Source organism: Pyrus communis, chromosome 3 (assembly GCF_963583255.1).
Source record: "Pyrus communis chromosome 3, drPyrComm1.1, whole genome shotgun sequence".
In the NCBI taxonomy this organism is placed as follows: Eukaryota; Viridiplantae; Streptophyta; class Magnoliopsida; order Rosales; family Rosaceae; genus Pyrus; species Pyrus communis.
Window position 1 is genome coordinate 17,331,694 of NC_084805.1, and position 25,107 is coordinate 17,356,800.

The 25,107-nt window shown below is 38.5% G+C and overlaps 3 protein-coding genes across 3 annotated transcripts; 1 reads left to right on the forward strand and 2 right to left on the reverse strand.

Moving 5' to 3' along the window:
* Window positions 1-3,268: 3,268 nt before the first annotated feature.
* Window positions 3,269-4,384, reverse strand: LOC137728316 (disease resistance protein At4g27190-like). The gene has a single exon (XM_068467135.1). The coding sequence runs from the start codon at window positions 4,382-4,384 to the stop codon at window positions 3,269-3,271; it is 1,116 nt and encodes a 371-aa protein (XP_068323236.1).
* Window positions 4,385-12,636: 8,252 nt separating this feature from the next.
* On the reverse strand, window positions 12,637-13,197 carry LOC137728317 (uncharacterized). The gene has a single exon (XM_068467138.1). It carries the CDS (start codon window positions 13,195-13,197, stop codon window positions 12,637-12,639), a length of 561 nt encoding a protein of 186 aa, XP_068323239.1.
* A 2,944-nt stretch (window positions 13,198-16,141) lies between these two features.
* On the forward strand, window positions 16,142-19,937 carry LOC137728318 (UDP-glycosyltransferase 74E2-like). Its single transcript, XM_068467139.1, has 4 exons — window positions 16,142-16,201; window positions 17,822-18,502; window positions 19,221-19,553; window positions 19,641-19,937. Exons 1-4 carry the CDS (start codon window positions 16,142-16,144, stop codon window positions 19,935-19,937), a joined length of 1,371 nt encoding a protein of 456 aa, XP_068323240.1.
* Window positions 19,938-25,107: the final 5,170 nt, after the last annotated feature.

The following is a 25,107-nucleotide window of genomic DNA, read 5'->3' on the forward strand; positions in this document are numbered from 1 at the left end:
CCCACGTATACCCCACCTTTGGTGATTACAAACTTGTCAGATTCAAACACAATTTTGAAACCTTTGTTACTCAGAAGTGATCCAGAAATTAGGTTCTTGCGAATATCAGGAACATGCAGAACATTGGTGAGTGAAAGCTCTTTTCCGGAAGTGAGTTTGAGCGTCATTTTTCCCTTCCCTGCAACGGCAGATGCAGTTGCATTTCCCATGTACAGATTTTCTCCACCATCAACAGATTGGTAAGTAACAAATAAATTCTGATCAACACACACATGCCTTGTTGCTCCTGTATCAAACCACCAGTCATTTGAATTAGTCAATAAATTGACTTCAGCAACAAATGTGTCTTCTGCAACATTTGCTTGATTGGAACTTCCAAAATTCTGATCCTTCTTGTGGCGGTAGTCCTTTACCCAATGACCTGTCTTTCCACAAACCCAGCAACCTCTTTTGATTTTCTTGAAGGTTTTCCCTTTCACAGCAGTCATTGCTTTCTTTGCAGCATCTTTACCTTTGTTTTTCTGATGGTGCCTTGCCTTGTGTGAGTCACCTCCTTCCACAACATTGGCTTTTGCCTCCAACGATAAGACATCATACTTCTCATTTTTGCGATGATCCTCCTCCACACGCAGTTTGAGAATCAACTGATCCATGCTCATGTCTTCAGTTAGATGCTTCAAATAAATCTTGAAGTCCTTCCAATTCGAAGGCAGTTTTTCTATGATAGAGCCAACCACAAAACCTTCTTTCAGACCAAGGTTTTCTTCATCTAACTCATGAACAATCACTTGGAGTCCTTCAACTTGCTTGACAACATACTTGGTGTTACTCATCTTGTAATTTAGAAATTTTCCAATTACAAACTTCTTAGAACTTGCCACTTCAGACTTGTGCTTCTTATCCAGAGACTCCCACAGTTCTTTCGTTGTCTTATATGATGAATAAACATCATACAGAGTGTCATCCAAAGCATTCAGAATGTAGTTCCTGCATAGAAATTCACTGTGAGTCCAGGCTTCTATAGCAGGAATATCTCCCTCTTCTGGTGCTTTGGGGGCCTCAAAAGTAATCACATGACTCAAGTTCAAAGTTGTTAAGTAGAACAACATCTTCTGTTGCCAACGTTTGAAATCAACTCCCTTGAACTTCTCAGGTTTCTCAACGTGTTGCTTGACGACACCAACATTTGATTGATCCATATTTCTGTCTTAGATTGTTGGAAACCAATCAAATGTCAAGTATATAATATACAACAATTGCACAATTTATTTCGAATAGAAATTTCACAAGGATAATAAATCACAATTAATAAAACTGAATAATAAATCACAAAACACTAACTTGGTTAGGAAGATAGAGGCTTGCAGTAGCAATCTCCTAAGACAGAAATACGCCTCTACACCAGTGCAGTAGTTCAATGGACATCTATCTTGCAGGATACAACTATCTAATCCAAGTTCTTGCACACGAACTTGGATTCTTGGCGAATTGATTGTGCGTTTCTTTTCGAAATATGGAGAAAGGAAAACGAAATTGATGATCGAGTTTCTGATTTTATTGCCATATATATAATGGCATAACTTGAACAAATGTAACCGTTCATGCTTATCAGTTTTTAAAACCGAACGTAACTGATCTATCTAATCCAAGTTCTTGCACACGAACTTGGATTCTTGGCGAATTGATTGTGCGTTTCTTTTCGAAATATGGAGAAAGGAAAACGAAATTGATGATCGAGTTTCTGATTTTATTGCCATATATATAATGGCATAACTTGAACAAATGTAACCGTTCATGCTTATCAGTTTTTAAAACCGAACGTAACTGTTCAATCAGTTTTATCCTTTCAGAAAAAACTGAATCCAAAAAATAAAAAACGTAACTTGTGTTTTCGTCCATCTGAGCCCAAGAGCCCATCTTTAACATTTAATATATACATCCAAACCCTCCAAGTCTAAGGCCCAAAGTCCATGGCTTTAGTCCAATTCTTTTTAAACCATAAGTGTGGGAACACACTTATAAAGTGGATCTTTGGAAGAAGAATGGACGATGTGAGACTGGGAGGTCCCTCATAAACACACAAGTTCCAACAGAGCTGTACTGCATGGTCTGCATGAGGATGCAGAAAAGATGAATGAATTTCGGATAACCCAAAGTGAATTATCAGACCGGAGAGATTTATCTGATGCCGAAGAGGGTATACCTATGATCAACAGTTGCATTGTTACTTGTGGCAATGTTCTTAATAATATTAGGCCAACCATGAAGCGGTCAATTTTGTTCATGCACATGTTACTTGTGGCAATGTTACCGTTCGCTAGTCTGGAAATAGTAAATGACCTAAGAACTGAGTCAGTAAAATGATGCCATGGCCTTAATCGGAAACAGTGGAGAAACTAAATCAATCGGGTGTCGTATTCTTGTGGCAGTGGAAAAGGGTTTACCGGAGATGACAGAGCTGGGGATATAACTGAAATGTTGGGAAGCATTACCTGAGACTATCGTCCGTAGGGCCACCGCGAGTGGTAATCACAAGTCTGCTGCAGAAGAAATAGAGAAGACGGTGGAAATTAAATGTCTCAAGATGTCAGGGCTGCAGAGAGAGAGGCCACTGGTGCTCTATCGGATCAAAGTTTAATTTTCCCGGGAATTTGAAGCCTAAGTCCAGGAAGAAACATGTTGGAGCAGTGGACTGGCTAGCATACCAGGTTCCACTTGAATAGGCGGAGGAGTAAAAGATTTACTGCCAATGGTTTTTAAAGATTTATTAACAGATGGAGCTTTTCTGACAATTTCAAATAAGTTTGAGGTTTTGTTGTTGGCTAGTACTGAATTGAAATCAAAACAAAACTTAGACTTCTCCAAATAAAATGCAGTTTTGGGTACGCACTTTCCACCTTGAATTTTTCTTTGTGGCTTCATTTGAAATCTAATGAGAACATGGGTTGTAAACTGAAAACATTCATAAACAAAACCTCCTTAATTTGTTTCGTGTAATCTGATTGTGAATTGTTGGACCAATTTAATGTGTGAAATTAACTAATAAAACCTACAAGTGAAGAAATAAATTGGTAACGAATTCGACTTCCACAGAATTCGAACATAAATTACGAATACATAAGTAAATACTTCTTAATCACTTGAGCTACAAGTTCCTCGCAAATCAATACAACACACTTAAAATATCTTTAACCAATAGATCACTATGGTGATCACTGGTTTTGAATTTATATGTGTACCCAGAGTCCTTATTTTAAAGGCCCACCCTTCAATACCACCCCTTTGAAGCTACTATTGATAAGCCTACATTGCGCACTATATGATGCATTTTTACACATCCTCCCTTGTCACTGTCTAACAACAGAAAACTACTTTTGAGTATGTCAATCAATGTCTCCACACACTTTCCTGCTTCCCTCTTTGAATCGATGCCTTTAAACAGCTCAAGTCCAACCCCAAATTTCACTAAATCATGGACCAATATATTACTGCTTTTCGGATATATGCAGCAGAATAGAAACAATGATTTCGCTTCCTCACTCCCTAAACATTCGTAACTCAAATTTATTTCCCGATACACTTCTTGTATCGTTTTTGGAATGTCTCGTGGGCAAGGATTTCTTAATTGTCTAAGTGCATCATCCCACATTTGCTTGCTTTGGTTCTGCAGTGCTCCTCCAACAGCTGAAATTACAAGTGGCGAACCAGCACATTCAGTCAGAACCTGTTGTGCTACCACACGTAGCTCAGGAGATTCAATCGAACTGCCTGCCATCTCTCTAAACAAACTCCAAGCTTCTTGCTCTGGCAAAACACCAATGGGGAAACTCTTTTTGGTTCCGGCCAGATGGAAGCTACTTTGAGCTCTCATGCTAACTCTAAATGCATCCAGGAGTCCCAACATAAAGATGATCTTGCACTTTCCGTTGGTTGATCCATAAGGGATTCCGATGGCCTCAAGATCAAGCATTTTCCGGACATCAAGCAATACTACAAGCAACCTCCTAGAGTCTTTGGACATTCTAGCACGCAGCACCTCTGCCCGTTCAAACAAACTCCCATTTCCCAAATTCAGTTCTAGATTATCTGCAATCTCATCTTGTATTCGTCTCAAGTTCGGATCAAGGGACGCAACAGTCATGACAACTTCTTCAAATAGACCTTGCTGCTTGACTCTCATCATGAACTCTTTCGTCGTTACTGTATTTCCCCTGTTAATTTTCCCACAATCAATGCTAATCAAGTTGATATTTTCATCCTGCAGAGCCCTCAAGACCTCCCTTGTACACGGTAATCTGTATTCCAAGCGCTCGGAAAGTTTCATGGCTGCTGGTGGAGCAGTAAAGTTGGATCTTCTCGAGGAGCTAGCCCCGTCACGAGCCATAACAGATTTGATCATAGAATGACAGAAACGAAGAATGAAAATAAGCAGCTGGTAAAGAACAATATGGATTTGATTATACGGTGTACACCTCCCTCCGTTGAATGGTTTGCTAAATAGAGATACGTTCTTGATGCAGAGTATTATCACAAAATCAACTTAATTTGTCAGCAAAAGAAAAAAAGGAAACTGTGGCTAGTCAAGTCTACAGTCTACATTTTCAAAATCAAGCAGTTTATATTTTTTATTGTACGAACAAACATGAATTTGAAAAGTAGTATTAGCAGTCAAAGGTAGCAGCCAAGGCTTTCTAGACAACTAACAAGTAATTATACAAAACCTAATTAATGGCGCGGTGCATTTTGTTGGAGGAATTTTTGTTAATTAATATTGTCCGCAAAGGAAAGAAATAGGGTAAAGTACAAAAAACTACCTCAATTATTAGTGTCACGACATTTTCATACCATATCTTTTAAAATTGACAATGTCATACCTCATCTTTAGAATTTATGTCAATGTTATACCTTCTGTTAGCTTGGCCGTTTATTTCTCAATTAAATGCTGACGTGGCTTGATCCGGAACCTATTTTTTATTAAAAAAATTAATAAAATATTATTAAAAACAAAAAAAATCATTTAATATTATTTAAATATTAAAATAATAAAAAAAAGTACATAAAAAAAAAAAAAAAAAAACCTCCCTTTCGTCCCTCCCTCCTCTCTCTCTTCCCCCATCTTCCTGCAACCCCAGAAAGAAGAAGGAGGAAGAAGAAGAGAAAAAAAAAAAAAAAACCCGAAACCAAACACAGTTCGTCCCCCCAACACAAACCCAACCTCCTGCAACCCAGAAAGAAAGAGGAGGAAGAAGAAGAACGAATTTGAGACTTAGCCTACTTCATCGTCCCTTAGTGTAGATAATGTCGTTTGTTAAAAAAAATAAAAAATAAAAAAATCGTTTGTTAAAATAAAAACTAATTTACGCGCCGATTTTTTTGCATTCCAAAAATGCCCCCCACATGTCCTGCACTTTCCATGCCAGCCGTTAATAGTTAACAAATGTTTAACACAACAAAAGGTATAAATTGAAATAATTTTGAAACTTTTCTATGTTTGGATGAAGAAATTTTAAGATTGCTACGGAATTTTAATATGATGGAAATTGAAATGGCAGGATTTTATTTTCAAGAATTTGTGAATTTTCTTGTTTGGTTAATCTAAAAGAACAATATAATTGAATACGAAATTTGTTATTTTTAAACTTTCAATCATAGAAATTGGGAATGACACCTATTTATATGTTTATGAATCCAAACAAAAGAATTGGTGCATGTCAATTTATAAATTTTAACTTGTATCCAAATTCTAAGTTTATTTTTTTCATCCAAACGTAATGTTAGAATTGAAGAGACGACCGACCAAACCAAAAACCAAGGGTATACAATACATCGTAGAATTTAGTTTTATTATTATTAGAATTAGTTGTCATGCGGGCCAGGATTAATCCCTTGCCTATTAAGTTTCAAATTAGTTGTGTTGAAGACACGACTGACCAAACCAAAATCCAAGGGTACACAATACATTCATGCAATTCTGAAATCTCGAATAAGAAAATTAAAATCCTATGACCTATTTGAAAACCATTCTAAAGTTTTGTTAGCATAAACCATGTCCTCTTAGTGTAATTTTTTTTTTATAGCTAGTGGCATATATTGAAGAATAGGATCTCACATCGGTTATATGACAAAATAATATACAATTGACATATGTGAGTTTTCACTAGTAATATTATCGAGGCCTTTTTGAAGAAAGTGGCTTGAGTTGGAGAATAAGATATCACATTGGTTATATGACAAAATAATATACAATTAATAAATGAGCTTTCACCAGTAATATCATTGATGCATTTTTGAAGTAAGTTGAGGTTCCACCATAAAATCAATTGGCTATGTAAGGAATAACCCAACCTCATATAAGCATGCATGGTTTGGTCCCTTACCAATGTGGGACTTTGTCCTCAAAATCACATGACCCATCACTTGTGGCAAATTTTAAATCTAACACATGGACAACACGAACGAGGTGACTTGGAGCACGTGTGCCCCTCGGGCTTCACACGTGGGCCAACCTGCTTTGATACCATGAAGCAGTTAGGGCTCGACCATAAAACCAATTGGCAATATAATGAGTAGCCCAACTTACTTACAAGCTCTTGCATGGCTTGGTCCCTCATCAATGTGGGACTTTGTCCTCACAGTCTCACACTTTTGTGATAAAACTCAGCACCTAGTAATAGATGGTTAAGTTTGTTGGTATATGGTCCAGCCCATGATGAATGTTCTAGATTATTCTAGTAAGCAAGTGAGGTGGTTGGAGCATGCTAGACGATTCTAGCAAGTTATTAAGTTGGTGGAAGAAGCTAGAAAGTACTAGCTTCCTTGGTTGCAAATGGAAAGATCTAGAAGCTACAATTTTGTGGCTAGTCTAGAATTATCTAAGCTAAAGGTTTGTAGAAGGAACTAGAAACTAGTAGAATGCCAAGCCCTCACCTATAAATATGGGTGTGATGTTGTAGTGATGTAACCAATCAAGAAAGAAGTGAGTGGCAAAGGATCAAGTCCAAAGCTAGAGTTCCACTCCAAAAGTGAGAGTGAGAGTGTTCCACCACACATTGTGAGTGAAGTTTAGAGTGATAGAAAGTGTGTGTTATACTTTCTTGTATCCATCAAGCCTTATCTTTGGCTTGGTAAGACTACTCTTTTTGCACTCATCTTTTTCAATAACTTGAGATATTCAACATCATTAATGTTAATGGTGGATTTTTTCGGCCTATAACTCTAGAAGGTAGAAATCAACATATAACTTGGAAATTGTATACTGGACAACAGAAATGCAATTGTTGACCTTTCATGAGTCCAAAAGTCCAGTTGAGTTTCTTTCTGACTGTCGTTCAGCTCCTTAAGAAACCTACACAGAATCTCTCTGTAGGAGGGCATTCTTCGACAATTTAACTCTTGAAGTGATGACCAATCTAAAGTACATTTTTTCTTGAGGAAATATTATGAGATTTGGTAGAGCGCCAACTTCCAAAGAACTTAGCTGAGGGAGCAAGCTGTTATCCTCTTATTCTTCACCCGCTAGCGGTTTTGCAACTACCACTTCCATCTTCTTGCAGTAAATTATGGATAGACCTTTGAGCTTCACCATATATACCTCTGGCAAACGGAAGGAGAGAGAATAAACTCCAAACTGCCACAACCAGAAATGTGTAATGAAGTTAATTGAAAGACTCGGATTCAATTGGACTCCCTGATTTGAATCATTTGAGGTTGGGAAATTGAAGATGTTTCGCCCAAATGAGAAAGTGTTGCAGCGTGTTCTTCCTTGGTATTTGACCTATGGACTCAAAAATCTCTTCCAGTCAGCGAATCGCAACCGTATACGTGTAGGTCTCTAAGTTCACAGAAGGAGTAAGGCAGAAGCTGCCTACTTCATAACAGTTGTCCATATCACGAATTTCTAGCGTCTTCAGAGCTGGAAAATCAACGTGAAAACTACATTGAATGTTAAAGTAAATTGTAGCTATGGTTCTTTAACTTTAACTCAATTGGACCAATGGTCCCTCAACTAAAAATCAATTACCATTGGTCCCTCAACTTTAATTCAACAGGATAAATGATCTCTTAACTCTAACCCAATTGTAGCAATGGTCCTTCCAACATAACTCGTTTTGACAAAAAATTTGACGTAGTTAACAAAAATGACCATAATTACACACTTTGATGAGTTGAGGGACCCTTATTATATAAATGGTTATTCCAACATAACTTATTTTGACAAAATTTTGACGAAATTGATGAAAATGACTATAACTACACATTTTGATAAGTTGAGGGACCAATGGTAATGGATTTTTAGTTGAGAGACCATTGCTCCAATTTGATTAAAGTTGAGGGACCATTGCTACAATTTACTCTTGAATGTTATTAGTACCAACAATGGTTAACAACTAAAACTTGCAGGCATAGAATTCGAGTCATGTGCATACCTTTTCATTGAAAATGTGATTTGGAAATTAAAAGTTGGTCCCATAGCTACAAATGATAGAACAAACGTCTTCATGGTAAGGTAGCCAATCACCAGAGTTGTAATCGAACATGACGATGCTGTTAGTAATAGAAGGAAGGACTGTGTTGACTTTTGAAGTTTCTAATCTTTGTATTATGTTAATCGTATTGAGAACAAACACAAGTTACAAATATATAGAGGAGTTTAAGTGAGTTGCAAACTACACTCAACACTTAAGAACCTATCCTAGATCTCCTTGAATCACGCTATGTAGCCGGCATAGGAAACATAACTAAGCTCATTGGATTAAGGAGATGACAACAAGATAAGACCCTTATACAAGTTGAGAAGAACAAGAAGAAAATAAACGGCTATTAACTAGGTGAAACACTAATAGGGTTGACACAAACCCTAATACCCAGATAATACCGAGAAACCCTAATCCACAGAAACCCTAAATACCCAGAGGTCTTTCAATACTTCCCCTCAAGCTGGATCCAGAAGGTTGATGGATCTAAGCTTGCCGAGAAGCCGTTGAAATTGAGGAGAGGCTAATGGTTTAGTGAATAGGTCTGCGAGTTGATCGTAGCTCTTGACAAAATGAGTTTTGATGACCTGTGATTATACTTGTGCACGAACATAGTGACAGTCAACTTCAATGTGCTTGGTTTTCTTGTGGAAGACAGGGTTGGAAGCAATGTACATTGCTGCCTGATTGTCACATAAAAGATACATGGACTGAGAAGTGAAGACACCTAGTCGCATAGTAGACCTTTTAGCCATATTAGTTCACATGCAGTAGATGTCATGGCTCGATATTCAGCCTCAGTACTGGATCTTGCAACAACTGCTTGCTTTTTACTTTTCCAGGTAACAAGGTTGCCTCCCACAAATGTGCAATACCCCGTTGTAGACTTACGATCAATAGAGTTACCAGCCCAATCAACATCACAATAACCTGTAATCTGAGTGCTCTCATTCTTCTTCATGATGATGCCACGACCCACTGAACCTTTTAGGTACTGAAGTAGTCTTTTGACAAGATTAAAATGATCCATCGTGGGAGAGTGCATAAATTGGCTAGCAATGCTTGCTGAATAAGCTATGTCAGGCCTTGTAATAGTCAAGTATATCAGCTTACCAACAAGACGCTGATAAATAGCTTATGTTTGGAAGTGGTTGCCCCTCCAAGCTAAGTTTGAGCTTTGTGTCAAGAGGTGTATGGACAGGTTTAGCATCACTCATGTTTGCTTCCTTAAGAAGGTCCAGAACATATTTCCGTTGGCTGAGAAAGAAACCCTTGTGAGAGGTAGCCATTTTGATGCCAGGAAAATATCTGAGTATTCCAAGATCTTTGATTGCAAAACATTGTTGTAGTGAATGCTTGAGCTAGTTATTTCGTCAGGGTTATCTCCTGTAATGATCAAATCATCTACATATACAAGGACGACCAATTTCCCAGCAGTGCCAATGCGCTCGAACAATGAGGAGTCTGCGTTGCTTCTTTTAAAACCAACAGTTGTGAGGATTGAACTGAGCTTGGCATACCAAGCTCTCGGTGACTGTTTAAGACCATAAATTGATTTGTGCAATCTGCACACAATATCAGGTTCATGACTTTGAGGATGACCTGGGGGTAACGTCATGTAGACTTCTTCTTCAAGCTCACCATGTAAAAAGGCGTTCTTTACATCCATTTGATACATAGGCCACCCTTTGTTACCAGCAACTGAAAGGAGTACTCTCACAGAGTTCATCTTTGCAACAAGAGCAAATGTTTCTTTGTAGTCCACATCAAATGTTCGAGTAAAGCCACGAGCCACTAATCTTGCCTTGTGTCTTTCTATGGACTGATCTGAGTTGAATTTAACCTTGTATATCCACCTGCAACCTACTGTCTTATTTCCCTAGGCAATATCATAATGCTCCAGGTTTTATGTTGATCAAGAGCATGCAGTTCATCTTGCATAGCTTGCTACCAAACCTATGATTGATTTGCTTCTTGAAATGACTGAGGCTCAACATGCTCAGATATATTACAAATAAAAACAGTGTGTTTAGGTGACAATTTTTTATAGGACATGTAGTGGGAGTGGCTTGTAAGTGACAAAGTCTTGCAGTCTTGCTGGAGCATATCTTTTACGAATGGGATTGTGTCGAGGCGCAGTAGAATGAGACTCGTATGAAGATTCCTCAGGAGCAATACTGTGGAGAGATTCATTTTCAACAGAAGTGTTGGTCTCATCACTTGAAGCTGGGTTGTCAATTTCAGCAAGGAACTTTGTGTGATGTACAGGCACCATTGCATTAGGTTGAGTGACTTCAGTGGCAAGGGTCTCAGTTCTTGGCAATGGAAACATATCCAAGCAATACTCCCCCTCACTTGTACTATCCAGAGATTTGCTGTAATAAGGGTTAGTTTCATGAAATACAACATCCTTGGAAACAATTAATCTCTTAAGTTGTGGATTGTAACATTTGTATCCTTTTTGTGTGGATAAGTAACCAAGGAAAATGCATTTGGTTGCCCTAGGGTCAAATTTGTCTCGATGCAAGGACTGAACATGGACAAAACAAATGCATCCAAAGACCTTAAGGTGTGACAAGTCTAATTTTCTGTTTTTGACAATTTCCATTGGTGATTTGAACCCCAAAACCCTACTAGGTAACCTGTTGATCAATTAAGTTGCTGCCATAACACTTTGAGACCAAAAACGTTTAGGTACATTCATTTGGAACATCAATGACCTGGTTTTTTCAAGAAGATCTCAATTTTTTTCTCTCGGCAATACCATTTTGTTGAGGTATGCCAACACAACTAGTTTAATGCATGATGCCATTGTTGCTCAAATATTGAGTCATGACTTGGGATATGTATTCAGTGCCATTATCAGACCTTAGAGTTTTGATTTGAGAGGAAAAGTGATTTTTAACAAGACTATGAAAATCTTTAAACACTTCCATCACTTCACTCTTTGATTTTAACAAATATAGCCAAGTTGCTCTTGAATAGTCATCAACAAACGTTATGAAATATTTGTAACCATCAAAAGACTCACTAGTTGGTCCCCATATATCTGAGTGTACAAGTTCAAAAAGATGAAAAACCCTAGACAAAGATGAACCTAGGGGTAGTTTAGTTGCCTTTGACATATGGCAAATTTCACAATGAATTGGTTATTTGCCTAAGTTAGGAAACAAGGTGGACAAAACATGTTGAGAAAGGTGAGCTAGTCGCTGGTGCCACAAAAAATGATTTTGAATGGAGGCATGGATGGATATAGACTTGGCTTGTAATCCACTGGGAGAACTTTTCAATATGTAATAGAGACCATCTAGGTAAAATCCCTCACCAATCTTCCTCTTGGTGACACGATCTTGAAAAATGACATTTTCTGGTGAAAATATGGCTAAACAGTTTAAGGAATTTGTGATTTGTCCCACTAAGAGAAGTTGGAATGGAAATAAAGGAACATATAAGGCCATAGACTCTACTTGGTCTGATATCAAGTGAATTTTTCCCTTTCCTACAATCCTAGCACCTTCACCATTAGCTACAGACACATGTGATGGTTTATGAAGTTTCTCAAATTTATGCAATTTTGACACTTGATTAGTCATATGATCTGTGGCACCTGAATCTACAACCCAAAAGTCATGCAACTCATTAATTTTAAGAGCGGTTTTGAAAGCATTCACGATACCTTTCATGTCTTGTTGAGGTAAGCAATCAGCATCGGCCAGAAACCCTGAAAACTTGCCAAGCAATACAGTGGCACTTCCATCTTCATGGTCAATAGCTCGATCTTCCTTACCTTTCTTCTGATGGAGATAGGCTGCGAACTCATTTATAAGAGTAGCAGGATTTGCAGTGAACTGTTTGTATGGATCAGAACTATTGAAAGATGAAGATGATGTAGTGTTGGCACGAGGATATGCTCGACTTGTCTTCTGCGTAGTTTTATCCTTCATGAAATCCGACTTCAGTTCTGGATGCAGGATCCAGCACTTATCTCTCACATGCCCGATGTTGTCACAGTGTAGGCACTTCAGATGAGGGTTTTTTCCTTTTTTCATTTGTCAGATAAACCCTAGCTTCAGTCACAATGGTTTTTATACCACTGTTCATGACTTTTCTTCTTACTTCCTCACGTTGGATGGTTGCACAAATGCTAGTGAAGGATGGTAGCTCAGGATTCATGAGGCAATTGAAATATCTTATCTTCTTCAGCTCTTTTAAGAAGAACAGTGGGATCAGTGGTGTGAGGTCTATAGACATCCAGCTCATTCCACATGCTTCTCAGAAAACCAAGATGTTGTACAAAGGTTTTACCTTCTTGTTGAATGTTGGAGATATCCTTCTTGAGTTGAAAGATGCGTGCAGAATTGTTTTGATTACCATACATCTCCTTCACAGTTGTCCAGAGAGTGAGAGATGACTCGGAATAGCTGAAGATTTCAGCAATCTTCCTTTCCATGGAATTAAGCAGCCATGACATGACCAGTTGATCTTTACAAAGCCACCCTCCATATTCAGGAGAAGTAACTCCAGGAGCAGGATGACTGCCATCGATGAAACCAAGTTTGGATCTTCCACCAAGTGCAAGACTAACCACTCTTGCCCGTGGCAAATAATTAAACTCATTCAGTAACACTAAACTGAGTCGTTGATTTGGATTGATATCCATTTCAGAGATGTAAGCAGAAGGATAAGCAATGGTACTTTCATCCTTTGAATTCTCATCAGCCATATTCTTGCTGAAGGAAAATCACAACAAGTGAGATATACAAAGACAGGCTCAAAGGGATGCCTGCTCTGATACCATGTTGACTTTTGAAGTTTCTAATATTTGTATTATGTTAATCGTATTGAGAACAAACACAAGTTACAAATACATAGAGGAGTTTGAGTGAGTTGCAAACTACACTCAACACTCAAGAATCTATCCTAGATCTCCTTGAATCACGCTATGTAGCCGGCACAGGAAACATAACTAGGCTCATTGGATTAAGGAGATGACAACAAGATAAGACCCTTATACAAGTTGAGAAGAACAAGAAGAAAACAAACGGCTATTAACTAGGTAAAACACTAATAAGGTTGATGCAAACCCTATTACCCAGATAATCCAGAGAAACCCTAACTAACCAAAGGTCTTTCAATAGACCGTGTATGGGTTTATAAGTAAATTGGGTTACTCTCTATTCTGTCAATTGGTTTTATGGTGGAACCCCTACTTCTTTATGATATAAGACTAGGTTGTACCATGTGTGAAGTCCAACGACCACACGTGCTTCACGACACCAAGTTATGTGTTGTTCATGTACTTGGCTTGAAAATTTGTCACATGTGAAAGGGCGTGTGAGAATGTGAAGGTTTAGGGTAAAAGGAGAAATCTTGCAACGATTTGTAAGTAAGTTAAGCTACTCACTATATTGCCAATTAGTTTTATAGTGGAATCTCAACTTTCTTCGTGGTAATCATAACAGTAAGAGAAGAAAAGAGTTGAAGAGGGAAGTAAAGGCTCTATACTTCTTCGCAATGAAAGAGAAAGTTTACAATTGATCTTATCTTATACAAACGAGAGAATAGAGTATTTATAGTCTTACAATCTTAGCTTTAATACTAAGCTGACTTTACTAGGCATTGGATTTTCATCGGGGATGCTTCATTGTTGTGGTTGTATATCTCCTAAAGTTGTAAAATTAAAATAAATAAATAAACAAAAGGACTCTGGACCTGGAGGAATGGGTCCGTTTTAAACCGATCGAGTTAGGTCTAGTTCCATTTTCAAACGAATCTGGTCTATCCCTCTAAATTTGTGCCTGGCCCAGCTTACCCTGGGTCTACCCCTAATCCACATACTTTATTCTTGAATGAAAAACCGGATTAAGACCAAGTGCAATGGCAAATTGATTTTCACAATTAAGAACAGGAGGATTGGGCAATCACATATGCATATCCTTCAAAACCAAAATTAACCAAGCAATATCAGCCGATGCATACACTAAAGGTTTGTACTCAGTTTCAATGGAACTCCGAGAGACAGAGTTCTGCTTCTTAGACAACTAGAAAATTGGATTTTCCCCTAAATAAATCACATAACCAGTAACAGAACTTCTAGTGTTAAGATCAGCTGCCTAATCGGAGTCACTATAACCTTGAATTTCCATTGGTGTCCCAGCAGTATAGGTCAATCCACAAGACAAAGCAGTATAGGTCAATCCACAAGACAAAGTACCTTGTAAGTATCTCAGGATTCTTTTAACCAAATCCATGTGAACATCTGAAGGAGCTAACATAAACTAACACACCGTATTGACAACAAAGGCTATATCAGGCATTGTGAAGTCAAATATTGCAAGGCTCCCACAAGGCTTCTATACAAAGTTGGATCAGGCAATAATATTTCTTCATAAGACATCACTTGGTTATGAGGTTTACATGGAGTGGAACAAGGTTTACATATATCCATTCCTGCCGTATGTGTCAAATTTTTGAGTACTCAGCTTGATTAACAAAAAGATATCCATGGTTTTGTACTTAATTTCTAATCCAAGAAAGTAAGCGAGTTTTCCCATGTATGTGAGTTCAAGAACCTCTCCTAAAGTATCAATAATTGATTGCACCAGAGTGGAAATAGACCTAGTCATAATAATGTTATCTACATATGATAATAAGCAGAAGATTACAAATCTAATGGTAAAGATGAACTATTTATAATGTAAACCCTAGGTATCTAAATAGGAAAGGAAATAAATGTATAACAAAATATAAAACATTCTAAAATATTAAAATCCGAATAAAACATGGTGAACAACATAATTCGCTTAAATTTTGACTAAGCTCATTACAACATAATGAATCTTGTAGATCTCATCGTTCGCTTCGAATCTATATATTTCGGGCTCAAAACAAAAATGTTAAATCAAAGTTGCGTCAATCTGGACAACCCGAAAAGTTCAAAACATCCACTTTCAAAATATGGCCAGAAAATAACATATCAACACGCGAATTACCAATTCTTGATTGCTCGTTGCTTCCTTCTTTTAATTATTGCATGTGAAGTAACGCAGGAAGGGATCCGCTTCGGATCCCTTCCACCTAATCCTCCTCATCAAACAATCCGGGCCCTTGAAATTTGATTAAACGGCTAAAGTTATTATAACTTTTAAAGTGGGTCTGTGTTTTTAGCCGTTGGATCAAATTTCAAGGGTCCGGATTATTTGATGAGAAGGATTAGATGGAAGGAATCCGGAGACGATCCCTTTCCAAGTAACACAATTCTTGTCCTACATCATGAGTACTTTTGCCACATCATGCCCTACTACACTCTTAAGGCCATCTCCAACTACGTAAGGAAACTAGCGTCAACTAGCTGTTGGATTCAAAAATTTGTTTAAGCATTCATGTCGGATATAAAATATATTCTTGTTGGTTATATCCGACAGGAATGCTCTTATTTTATGGCCAGCCCGAGGCTGGCTGCATTGGGCCAGCCATTGGCCTTTTGGCCCTTTCAGACTTCGTAGGGCCCACGAGCCCTCTAGTCTAGCCTTCGGTTGGAAACGATTTTCAGACTATTTTCGGCCATCTGGCCCTCTGGACCCTTCGGTTGGAGATAGCCTAAGTTCTCTATTTCTTAAACCCAAAAAGTGGTCCAAGTTCTCCATTTTTGCTTCTATATTTATCATATGAGGAGATCGATTACTGATGCAGAGACAGCAGAGGTGGCCAATTTCCTTACGCACATGGTGAAATTGACAAGTGACAAGTACCTTAGAACAACCCACAATAGAATAATGGATAAGCAAGTTCCTAAAGCCACAAAGTCTAACTATAACTATACATACAATGGTACATAAGAGGACGATAAGGAGAAAACTATTCATTCAGTTACTTCGGCTATGAAATGTGTGTTCAGTTTTATATAAAATAACTAACTGTCGACTAGAAAAGAATAAAATTAAATAAAATTAAAAAAACCATCATTATCGTCAAAAAAAAAGTATCGATTGGATTTCAAATTTCTCCACATTAAATTATGTGTGTCTGTTCTATAACAAAGAACAGACAAAATGCACATAACTCATTTTGCTATTTGAAAATGATTTTGCTATTTGGAAATGCAGGCAAATGATTGAGAAGAAACACTCATTACTTCTAGTAGGCAAATTTTCAGATATCTACCAAAACATCACAGATTGAACTTGATGAACATTTGACTACAACATAGCCAGTTTTGCTATGAACTCATCATTCAGTTTTGCTATGAACTCATCATTCAGTTTTACTTCTAGTAGGCAAATTTTCAGATATCTACCAAAACTATCACATAGCCAGTTTTGCTATGAACTCATCATTCACTGCCTTCCTGCCCACTGACCAATATTTTCCATATGAAGGCATTTTTTGGATTTATTCTCTCTCTCTCTCTCTCTCTCACACGCGCGCACACACACACACACTCTCTCTCTCTCTCATATTAATTTCTCTTATACAAGGTTTTGTTGCTTCTGCCCACTGACCAATATTTTCCATATGAAGGCATTTTTTGGATTTATTCTCTCTCTCTCTCTCTCTCACGCGCGCGCGCACACACACACTCTCTCTCTCATATTAATTTCTCTTATACAAGGTTTTGTTGCTTCTGCCCACCAATATTTTCCATATGAAGGCATTTTTTGGATTTATTCTCTCTCTCTCTCTCTCTCTCTCACACACACACACTCTCTCATATTAATTTCTCTTATACAAGGTTTTGTTGCTTCTTACTTTCCCTTATCATAAGCTTGAGATTCATTAATCCGATATGTATGGTCACCGTCATACAAATATTTGACACTTGGAGTTTTGCAACCCAATGCATGGCTCGGTTCTTTAAATATTTTGACAGGAAAATTACACAAATCACCCTCAGCTCATATATGAAATAAGAAAAATTAATGATCATGTGGTGAATTCTGTTACCAATCTCGATCAAAAATCGAGATTGATGCCCAAGTTTTGTTTGAAAATTGGACATGTAGCTCTCATGCATGGTAAAAATACATCATTTCATGTGTATTTTTACGCTTTTATGTGTATATTTCATTAAAAAATACTCATATGATGGATTCTGATACCAATCGCAATAAAAGTACATAGCCCAAATTTTATTAAAAAATTGGACTCGTAGCTCTCATGCATAAAAATACGCCATTTCATGTGTACTTTTGCTCTTGCATGTGACCCTCGCGTTCAACTTTTAGACGGAATTTAAACGCAAACTGGTTTTTTGACTGAGATTGGTAACTGAGGCATACAATTAATACCGAGTATATATAACTTGCTGAGTACAGCAAAGAATTGAAAACCCTAGCATAAAAACATAGGAAAGACAGAGGAAAGAAAGAGAAATGGAGAAGAAAGAGAGAGATTACAAAGCTCACTGCTTGGTGTTGCCCTATCCATCCCAAGGCCACATAAATCCCATGCTCCAATTCTCCAAGGTTCTACAACACAAAGGACTAAAAATCACACTCGTCACTACTCACCATGTCCACAGCACCATGCATAGGTCACCATCCACCTCTATTGCATTCGAAACCATTTCCGAAGGCTACGACGATGGTGGGATTCTCCAAGCTGAAACCATTGAAGCCTACTTGGACAGCTTTCAGAAGGTAGGGACAAATACATTGATCGAGCTTCTCGGAAAGCTTTCATGCTCAGGGAACCCCGTTGATTGTATTGTTTATGATGCGTTCATGCCTTGGCCTCTGGATGTTGATAGGAAGTTTGGTATTGTTGGGGCAGTTTTCTTCACTCAGTCTTGTGCAGTGGACAACATTTACTACCATGTCCAACAAGGACTGCTCAAACTTCCTCTGCCTCCTGACTCCGAAATTTTGCTTCCTGGATTGCCACCACTTCAGCCCTCAGACATGCCTTCTTTCATCCATGTTTTTGGGTCGTACCCGGCTTTCTTCAAGATGGTTGTGGATGACCAGTTCTCTAATGTTGACAAAGCTGATTGGATCCTCTGCAACACATTTTATGAGCTGGAAGAAGAGGTAATTGATAAACATGTTGGGGTTGTGTATATGTGTACAATAAAAACTGGGCTTTAGTTACAAAATTAAGGACACATGAGAAGTTTGTGTCTAGTTAAACAATATTAAACAACAGTGCCTTTTCAATAGAGCACCAGGTATTGTGCCCAACGTAAAAAATAATTGACACAAATACAGTATTGGGCACGGGAACTGTACAAGGGAACATTTAACCTCTAGTCTGGCAACTTTTTGACAAATTGAATGATTTTTAATAGTGATGTGCAACATCATGATTTAATTAAATGATTTTCATGGTTTTTCTTTTCCAAATTCATTCCCGGAGAGGATAGATATACTAGCCAATTTAACCTTTTTTCTTGAGTACAAAACAATCAAGAATACATGAGATAGATTCTTCGCATTGTTGATTCATCGCCAGAGATGGCATAAAACTAATAGTTCATTATCTAATGCATTTTCTTGTCATTCTACTCAAACTGAAAGTCAGTATTTATCAAAGTTGTTCCTATCTAATGGACCGCTATTGGATCAATGACAAAGACATTGTTTAAGGAAAAGAGAGCGTTTTCCGGATGAAATGAAACTGAATTCCTGTAAAAAGAGAGAGATTTCCCATTCCTTTTTTAAGTTTCAAAATTTAATTGCGCTTATGGACATTAAATTTAATTCCAAGATTATATATATTTGGTATTTTGATTTGTTTGTGCATACATAGCTGGTGGATTGGATGGCAAAATTTTGGCTATTGAGGACTATCGGACCAACCATACCATCCAAGTACTTGGATAAGCGGCGCGAAGAAGACACAGAATATGGCTTTAGTCTTTTTAATCCAAATGCCTGCATGAAATGGCTAAATGCAAAGCGAAAAGAGTCTGTAGCTTATGTGTCCTTTGGCAGCTTAGCAGAACTTGGAGCTGAGCAAATGGAGGAACTGAGTTGGGGTTTGAAGAGGAGCAAATGCTACTTCTTGTGGGTGGTTAGAGAAAAAGAAGCGGCTAAGCTACCAAAAGGATTTGTAGAGGAGACATCGGAGAAGGCTTTCGTGGTCTCGTGGTGCCCCCAGTTGGAGGTTTAAGCACGTGAGGCTGTGGGATGCTTTGTGACACATTGTGGTTGGAATTCTACTTTGGAGGCTATGAGTTTGGGTGTTCCAATGGTGGCAGTGCCGCAGTGGACTGACCAAAGCACCAATGCCAGGTTTATTATGGATGTGTGGAAAATGGGGCTTACAGCTTCAGCTGATGAGAATGGAATAGAGAGACAAGAAGAAATAGCACGTTGTGTGAGGGAAATATTGGAAGGGGATAGAGGGACGGAAATTCGAATGAACGCTTTGAAGTGGAAAATGTTGGCTACAACGGCAGTGGATGAAGGTGGAAGTTCTGATAAAAACATCGATGAGTTCATTGCAAAACTAGTATACAACTAGGTTTACTTTTGGTGTTTGAAAAATAAGAGGACGCGTTTCATGTCTTTGGGAATACAAATGGATGTTCTTTAATTTATCCGGTTACCTTTTTTGTGCAATTCAATGAACTTGTAGTCCGGCAATGGATTTTTTTCCAACAAAAATAAAAATAAAAAAATAAAAACACAATCTATGTTTTGTAAAATTTGCAAAGTTTACGAGATCAATAATTAATCATGTGCAGAGTATTAAGAATATATTGTAATTAATGTATAATATTGTATTAGTCTAAACTAGAGAAGGCTATTCCATGAATTGTGGATCACGACTTTATAGGATTGGAATCAGGGTTTGACTTTTCTATTTGTATTTGTATATATATGGGCCACTTACCCTCTGTTCAATATATGAAATATTTCAGCCATATTATTCCTTCATATGTCAATCCCAGGAACTACCTAGCTCTTTCTTAATTTGGTATCAACACAGGCTCTTCGATCCACTTCATCAAACCCTAGCAAAATTACAAACACCATGACAGACAATCCAACACCCAACGCCAACACAAACAACAATCCTAGTATGGATTTATCACATCCATACTATATTCATCCTTCAGATCACCCTGGCCATTTTCTTGTTTCTGAAAAATTGAATGGCACCAATTATTCCTCTTGGAGCAAATCTATGCTTCATGCATTACGAGCCAAAAATAAAATTGGATTCATTGATGGATCCATTAAACCCCTCCCAAAGATGAAAAACCAGGTGATTATGCCCTATGGGCACGCTGCAATAGCATGATCTTATCATGGCTTTCAAATTCCGTAGAGTCTCATCTCTCTAACAGAGTTGTCCATGCCGAATCTGCATACATGATTTGGGAGGATTTCAAGCATCAATTTTCCCAACAAAACACACGAACAATTTACCAAATCCAGAAACAGATTGCTTCTCTATCACAAGGCTCCCTGACCGTCTCAGCATACTTTACAGAACTCAAGCATCTATGGACTCAACTCGATGCATATGAAGACCCCATCATTTGCAACATGATGGATAAGCATCATGAGCAACGAGACAAATACCGAATCATGCAATTTCTTATGGGCCTCAACGATGTTCATGACATCGTTCGCACCAGCATTCTCATGAGGACGCCATTGCCCAATATTCTTCAAGCTTATTCCTTTGTCAGGAATCACAAATGGATCCTTCCCTAAAGCCTTCCCTCCCTAAAGCCTTTGTAAAAATACAAAGTGGCCCATATATATACAAATACAAATAGAAAAGCCAAACTCGTTCTGACCAGCATTGTGATCATTGCAACCGAAGGGGACACACCGTCGATAATTGCCGCACTTTAAAATACCATTGCAATTTTTGTGACAAAAGAGGCCATACAGAGAACAGGTGCAAAATCAAGAATGGCACATGGGTGCCTAATCCCAATGGAGGAAATGGCAATAAAAATGGTCGAAAGCAACGGGGCTCTTCTTCACGTCCTTTGCATGCCGCCCATGCAGCGGAAACCACGCCAAGTCTTCAAGGGCCATCTATGCCGCAACCAACATACCCTTCTGCATCCACCAGTACCAATCCGTTGAGTACCCTCTTTGCAGATCAAATTCAATAACTAACTCATGCTCTTTCTTTGCTTTCTTCTAGTAATGGAAACGCTTATGCAAATGCCGCAGGTCCAAATTCTCTTTCTATTACTGCCATTAATTATGTGTTTACTAAGCCATGAATCTTGGATAGTGGAGCTACCGACCATATCGTTTCTGATTCCACTTTATGTATTACCATCAAACCTCCATCTATACCCGTTGTTAACTTGCCCACTGGTTCTTCAATCCCAATCACTTGCACTGGCACAATACCATTTAATTTTGATATCACTTTAGCCGATGTCTTGTGTGTTTTGTTCTTTAATCTCAATCTCATGTCCGCTAGCAAAGTCACTGACTCTCTTAATTGTTGTGCCATTTTGTTTTCCACCTTTTGTGTTTTGCAGGACTTGGCTTTAGGGAAAATGATTGGTTCGGGTAAGATGCGTGATGGTCTTTACTACATGTCGCCTATACACCGGACACCTGCCTCTCATCAAGTTTCTCATCCTTCCCATTTATGGCACCAACGACTTGGACATTCATCCCCTTCTCGTCTCAAATTAACTTCTTCTTTGTTATTTTCTCATGCTATTTCTTTTGACAATAATTGTAGTGTCTATCCTTTGGCTAAACAGACACGACTTCCGTTTTCTTTAAGTTCAATATCAACTCATGCACCGTTTGTTTTATTACATTATGACATATGGGGTCCTTACAAAATTCCCACTCACTCTGGGGCTCGTTTCTTTCTTACAATTGTGGACGATTTTAGTCGATGCACTTGGGTGTTTTTAATGTCTCACAAATCTGAGACACAACATCTTTTAAGATCCTTTATCACCTTTGCTCACACTCAATTCCATGCGACAGTTAAAACCATCATAGTAGACAATGGGTCTGAATTCCTATCCATGAGGGATTATTTTCAATCTAATGGGATTGAACTTCAACGCACTTGTGTTTACACCCCTCAACAAAATGGGGTCGTGGAACTCAAACATCGCCATATTCTTGCAGTGGCACGTGCTTTACGCATTCAGTCTAACATACCCCTCATATTTTGGGGTGAATGCGTACTCACTGCCGTCTACCTCATCAACCGTTTACCTTCTCCGTTACTTTCCAACAAATCACCCTTTGAACTATTATACAAACATCCACCATCCCTTGAGCATCTACGCATTTTTGGATGTCTTAGTTATGCTACTGTTGTCCACCCTACCCACAAATTTGAACCTAGAGCTCACCGGTGTGTTTTCGTTGGCTATCCCACAAGTCACAAAGGGTATAAACTTTACAACTTGGACACTAAAAAATTTTTGATCAGCCGTGATGTAATATTTCATGAGACTTCATTCCCATTTTCCAATCTTTCATCTCCTAATTCTTATACCACTACCCTTAACCCCATAAATCAGGACCTCACCCTTTTTTCTCCTATTTCCTATTTCCTTCCACCGCTTCATGCACCTACCAATCACATTGATCAACCTCCTACCTTAACCCCACCTGGCGCTGATCCATATACTGCTCTTCCACATGCCGACACTCCCACTCCCAATATCCCACATGCTCCATCCCTCACCAACATTCCTCCACAACCCGTGCCCACCTCTTCTCCCTCACTACACGTACCCACCCATCATGCACCCCCTACATCTTCTCCTACCCCTCTCAATGCCTCTCATCCTGACCCTGATATTCCCATCTCTTCACCACCCATTCTCCATTCTCTCAGGCATTCCATTCGTCCCAAACAACCACCAGTATGGACTAAAGACTACCATATGTCTCACCACGTCAATCATTCTTCTCTGGCACCACGTTCTGCACAAGGTACCCGTTATCCCATATCTCATTTTCTTTCCAACTCTCATTTCTCTTCTGCCCATTGTTCCTTTTTAGCTAACATTACAGGTCTATCTGAGCCCACCACATTTGCTGATGCTATCCTTGATCCAAACTGGCAACAAGCTATGCACACAGAATTAGATGCGTTACAACGTAATCACACTTGGGACTTGGTCCCTCTTCCTGCTGGTCATAGGCCTATTGATTCCAAATGGGTTTTCAAAAAAAAGTACAAGTCTGACAGTTCTCTTGATCGTTACAAGGCTCGTGTTGTTGCAAAAAGATACACACAAATTGAGGGAGTTTATTACCAGGAAACCTTTTCACCCATTGCCAAACTCACCACTCTGCGTTGTCTCCTTACCGTTGCTGCTGCCCGTACTTGGTTCATTCACCAGTTAGACGTTCAGAATGCCTTTCTTCATGGCACTCTTCATGAAGAAGTCTACATAGAACGCCCTCCAGGTCTTCGCCAACAGGGGGAGAATCTTGTATGTCGGCTCAAAAAGTCCCTTTACGGACTCAAACAGGCATCTAGAACTTGGTTCACCACTTTCTCAGATGCTATTCAAAAAGCCAAATATCATCAATCAAAAGCGAATTATTCCTTGTTCACCAAGGTTCGAGGTACTTCAATCACTGTTGTTCTTCTTTATGTTGATGACATACGTATCACAGGAAATAATATCCAAGAAATGGAACAACTCAAAGCCTTCCTTTTCAAACGCTTCCGCATCAAAGACCTTGGTGATTTAAAGTATTTTCTGGGAATTGAGTTCGCACGCTCGGAAAAGGGAATTTTTATGTCACAACAAAAATATGCACTTGATATTCTGCAAGACTCAGGGTTACTCGGTGCACAGCCAGATCTTTTTCCAATGGAACAAAACTTAGCACTTACACCCACAAATGGAGCATTGTTGAATGATCCAACTAAATATAGAAGGTTAGTTGGGAGACTGATATATCTCACTGTTACTAGACCGGACATCGTTTATCCTATTCGTACTTTGAGCCAATTTATACACAAGCCACGGAAACCGCATTGGGATGCAGTTATGCGAATCCTTAGATATATCAAAGGCACTCCAAGTCAAGGTATACTATTTTCAGCCAACAATAATCTAGACTTGAAAGCTTTTTGTGATTCTGATTGGGGAAGATGTCGTGCCACCAGAAGATCAGTTACGGGATATTGTATTTTTCTTGGCAATTCACTTATTTCTTGGAAGTCCAAGAAGCAAGATAATATGTCTAGGTCATCAGCTAAGGCGGAATACCGTGCTATGGCAAATACTTGCCTACAAAAAACTTGGCTACGATACATATTACAAGATTTACGTGTTCCCCAGAAAACTCCCGCTTCATTATTTTGTGATAATCAGGCAACCTTGTACATCGCAGCAAATCTTGTTTTTCATGAACGTACCAAGCATATTGAGATAGATTGCCATATTGTTCGAGAAAAATTACAAGCTGGTATAATTCGTCCTATGTATGTGCCTACACTCCTTCAGTGAGCTGATATTTTTACAAAGGCTTTAGGGAAGGATCAATTTGTGAAGCTGCGAGACAAGTTGGGCGTTCGTAATCTTCACTCTCCAACTTGAGGGGGAGTATTAAGAATATATTGTAATTAATGTATAATATTGTATTAGTCTAAACTAGAGAAGGCTATTCCATGAATTGTGGATCACGGCTTTATAGGATTAGAATCAGGGTTTGAC

Coding starts and splice junctions, on each gene's coding strand:
- LOC137728316 (XM_068467135.1), bottom strand. CDS start 4,384: ATGGCTCGTGACGGGGCTAGCTCCTCGAGAAGATCCAACTTTACTGCT.
- LOC137728317 (XM_068467138.1), bottom strand. CDS start 13,197: ATGGCTGATGAGAATTCAAAGGATGAAAGTACCATTGCTTATCCTTCT.
- LOC137728318 (XM_068467139.1), top strand. CDS start 16,142: ATGAGGAGATCGATTACTGATGCAGAGACAGCAGAGGTGGCCAATTTC. Junction 18,503..19,220: donor TTTATGAGCTGGAAGAAGAG/GTAATTGATAAA, acceptor GTGCATACATAG/CTGGTGGATTGGATGGCAAA. Junction 19,554..19,640: donor CATCGGAGAAGGCTTTCGTG/GTCTCGTGGTGC, acceptor TCTACTTTGGAG/GCTATGAGTTTGGGTGTTCC.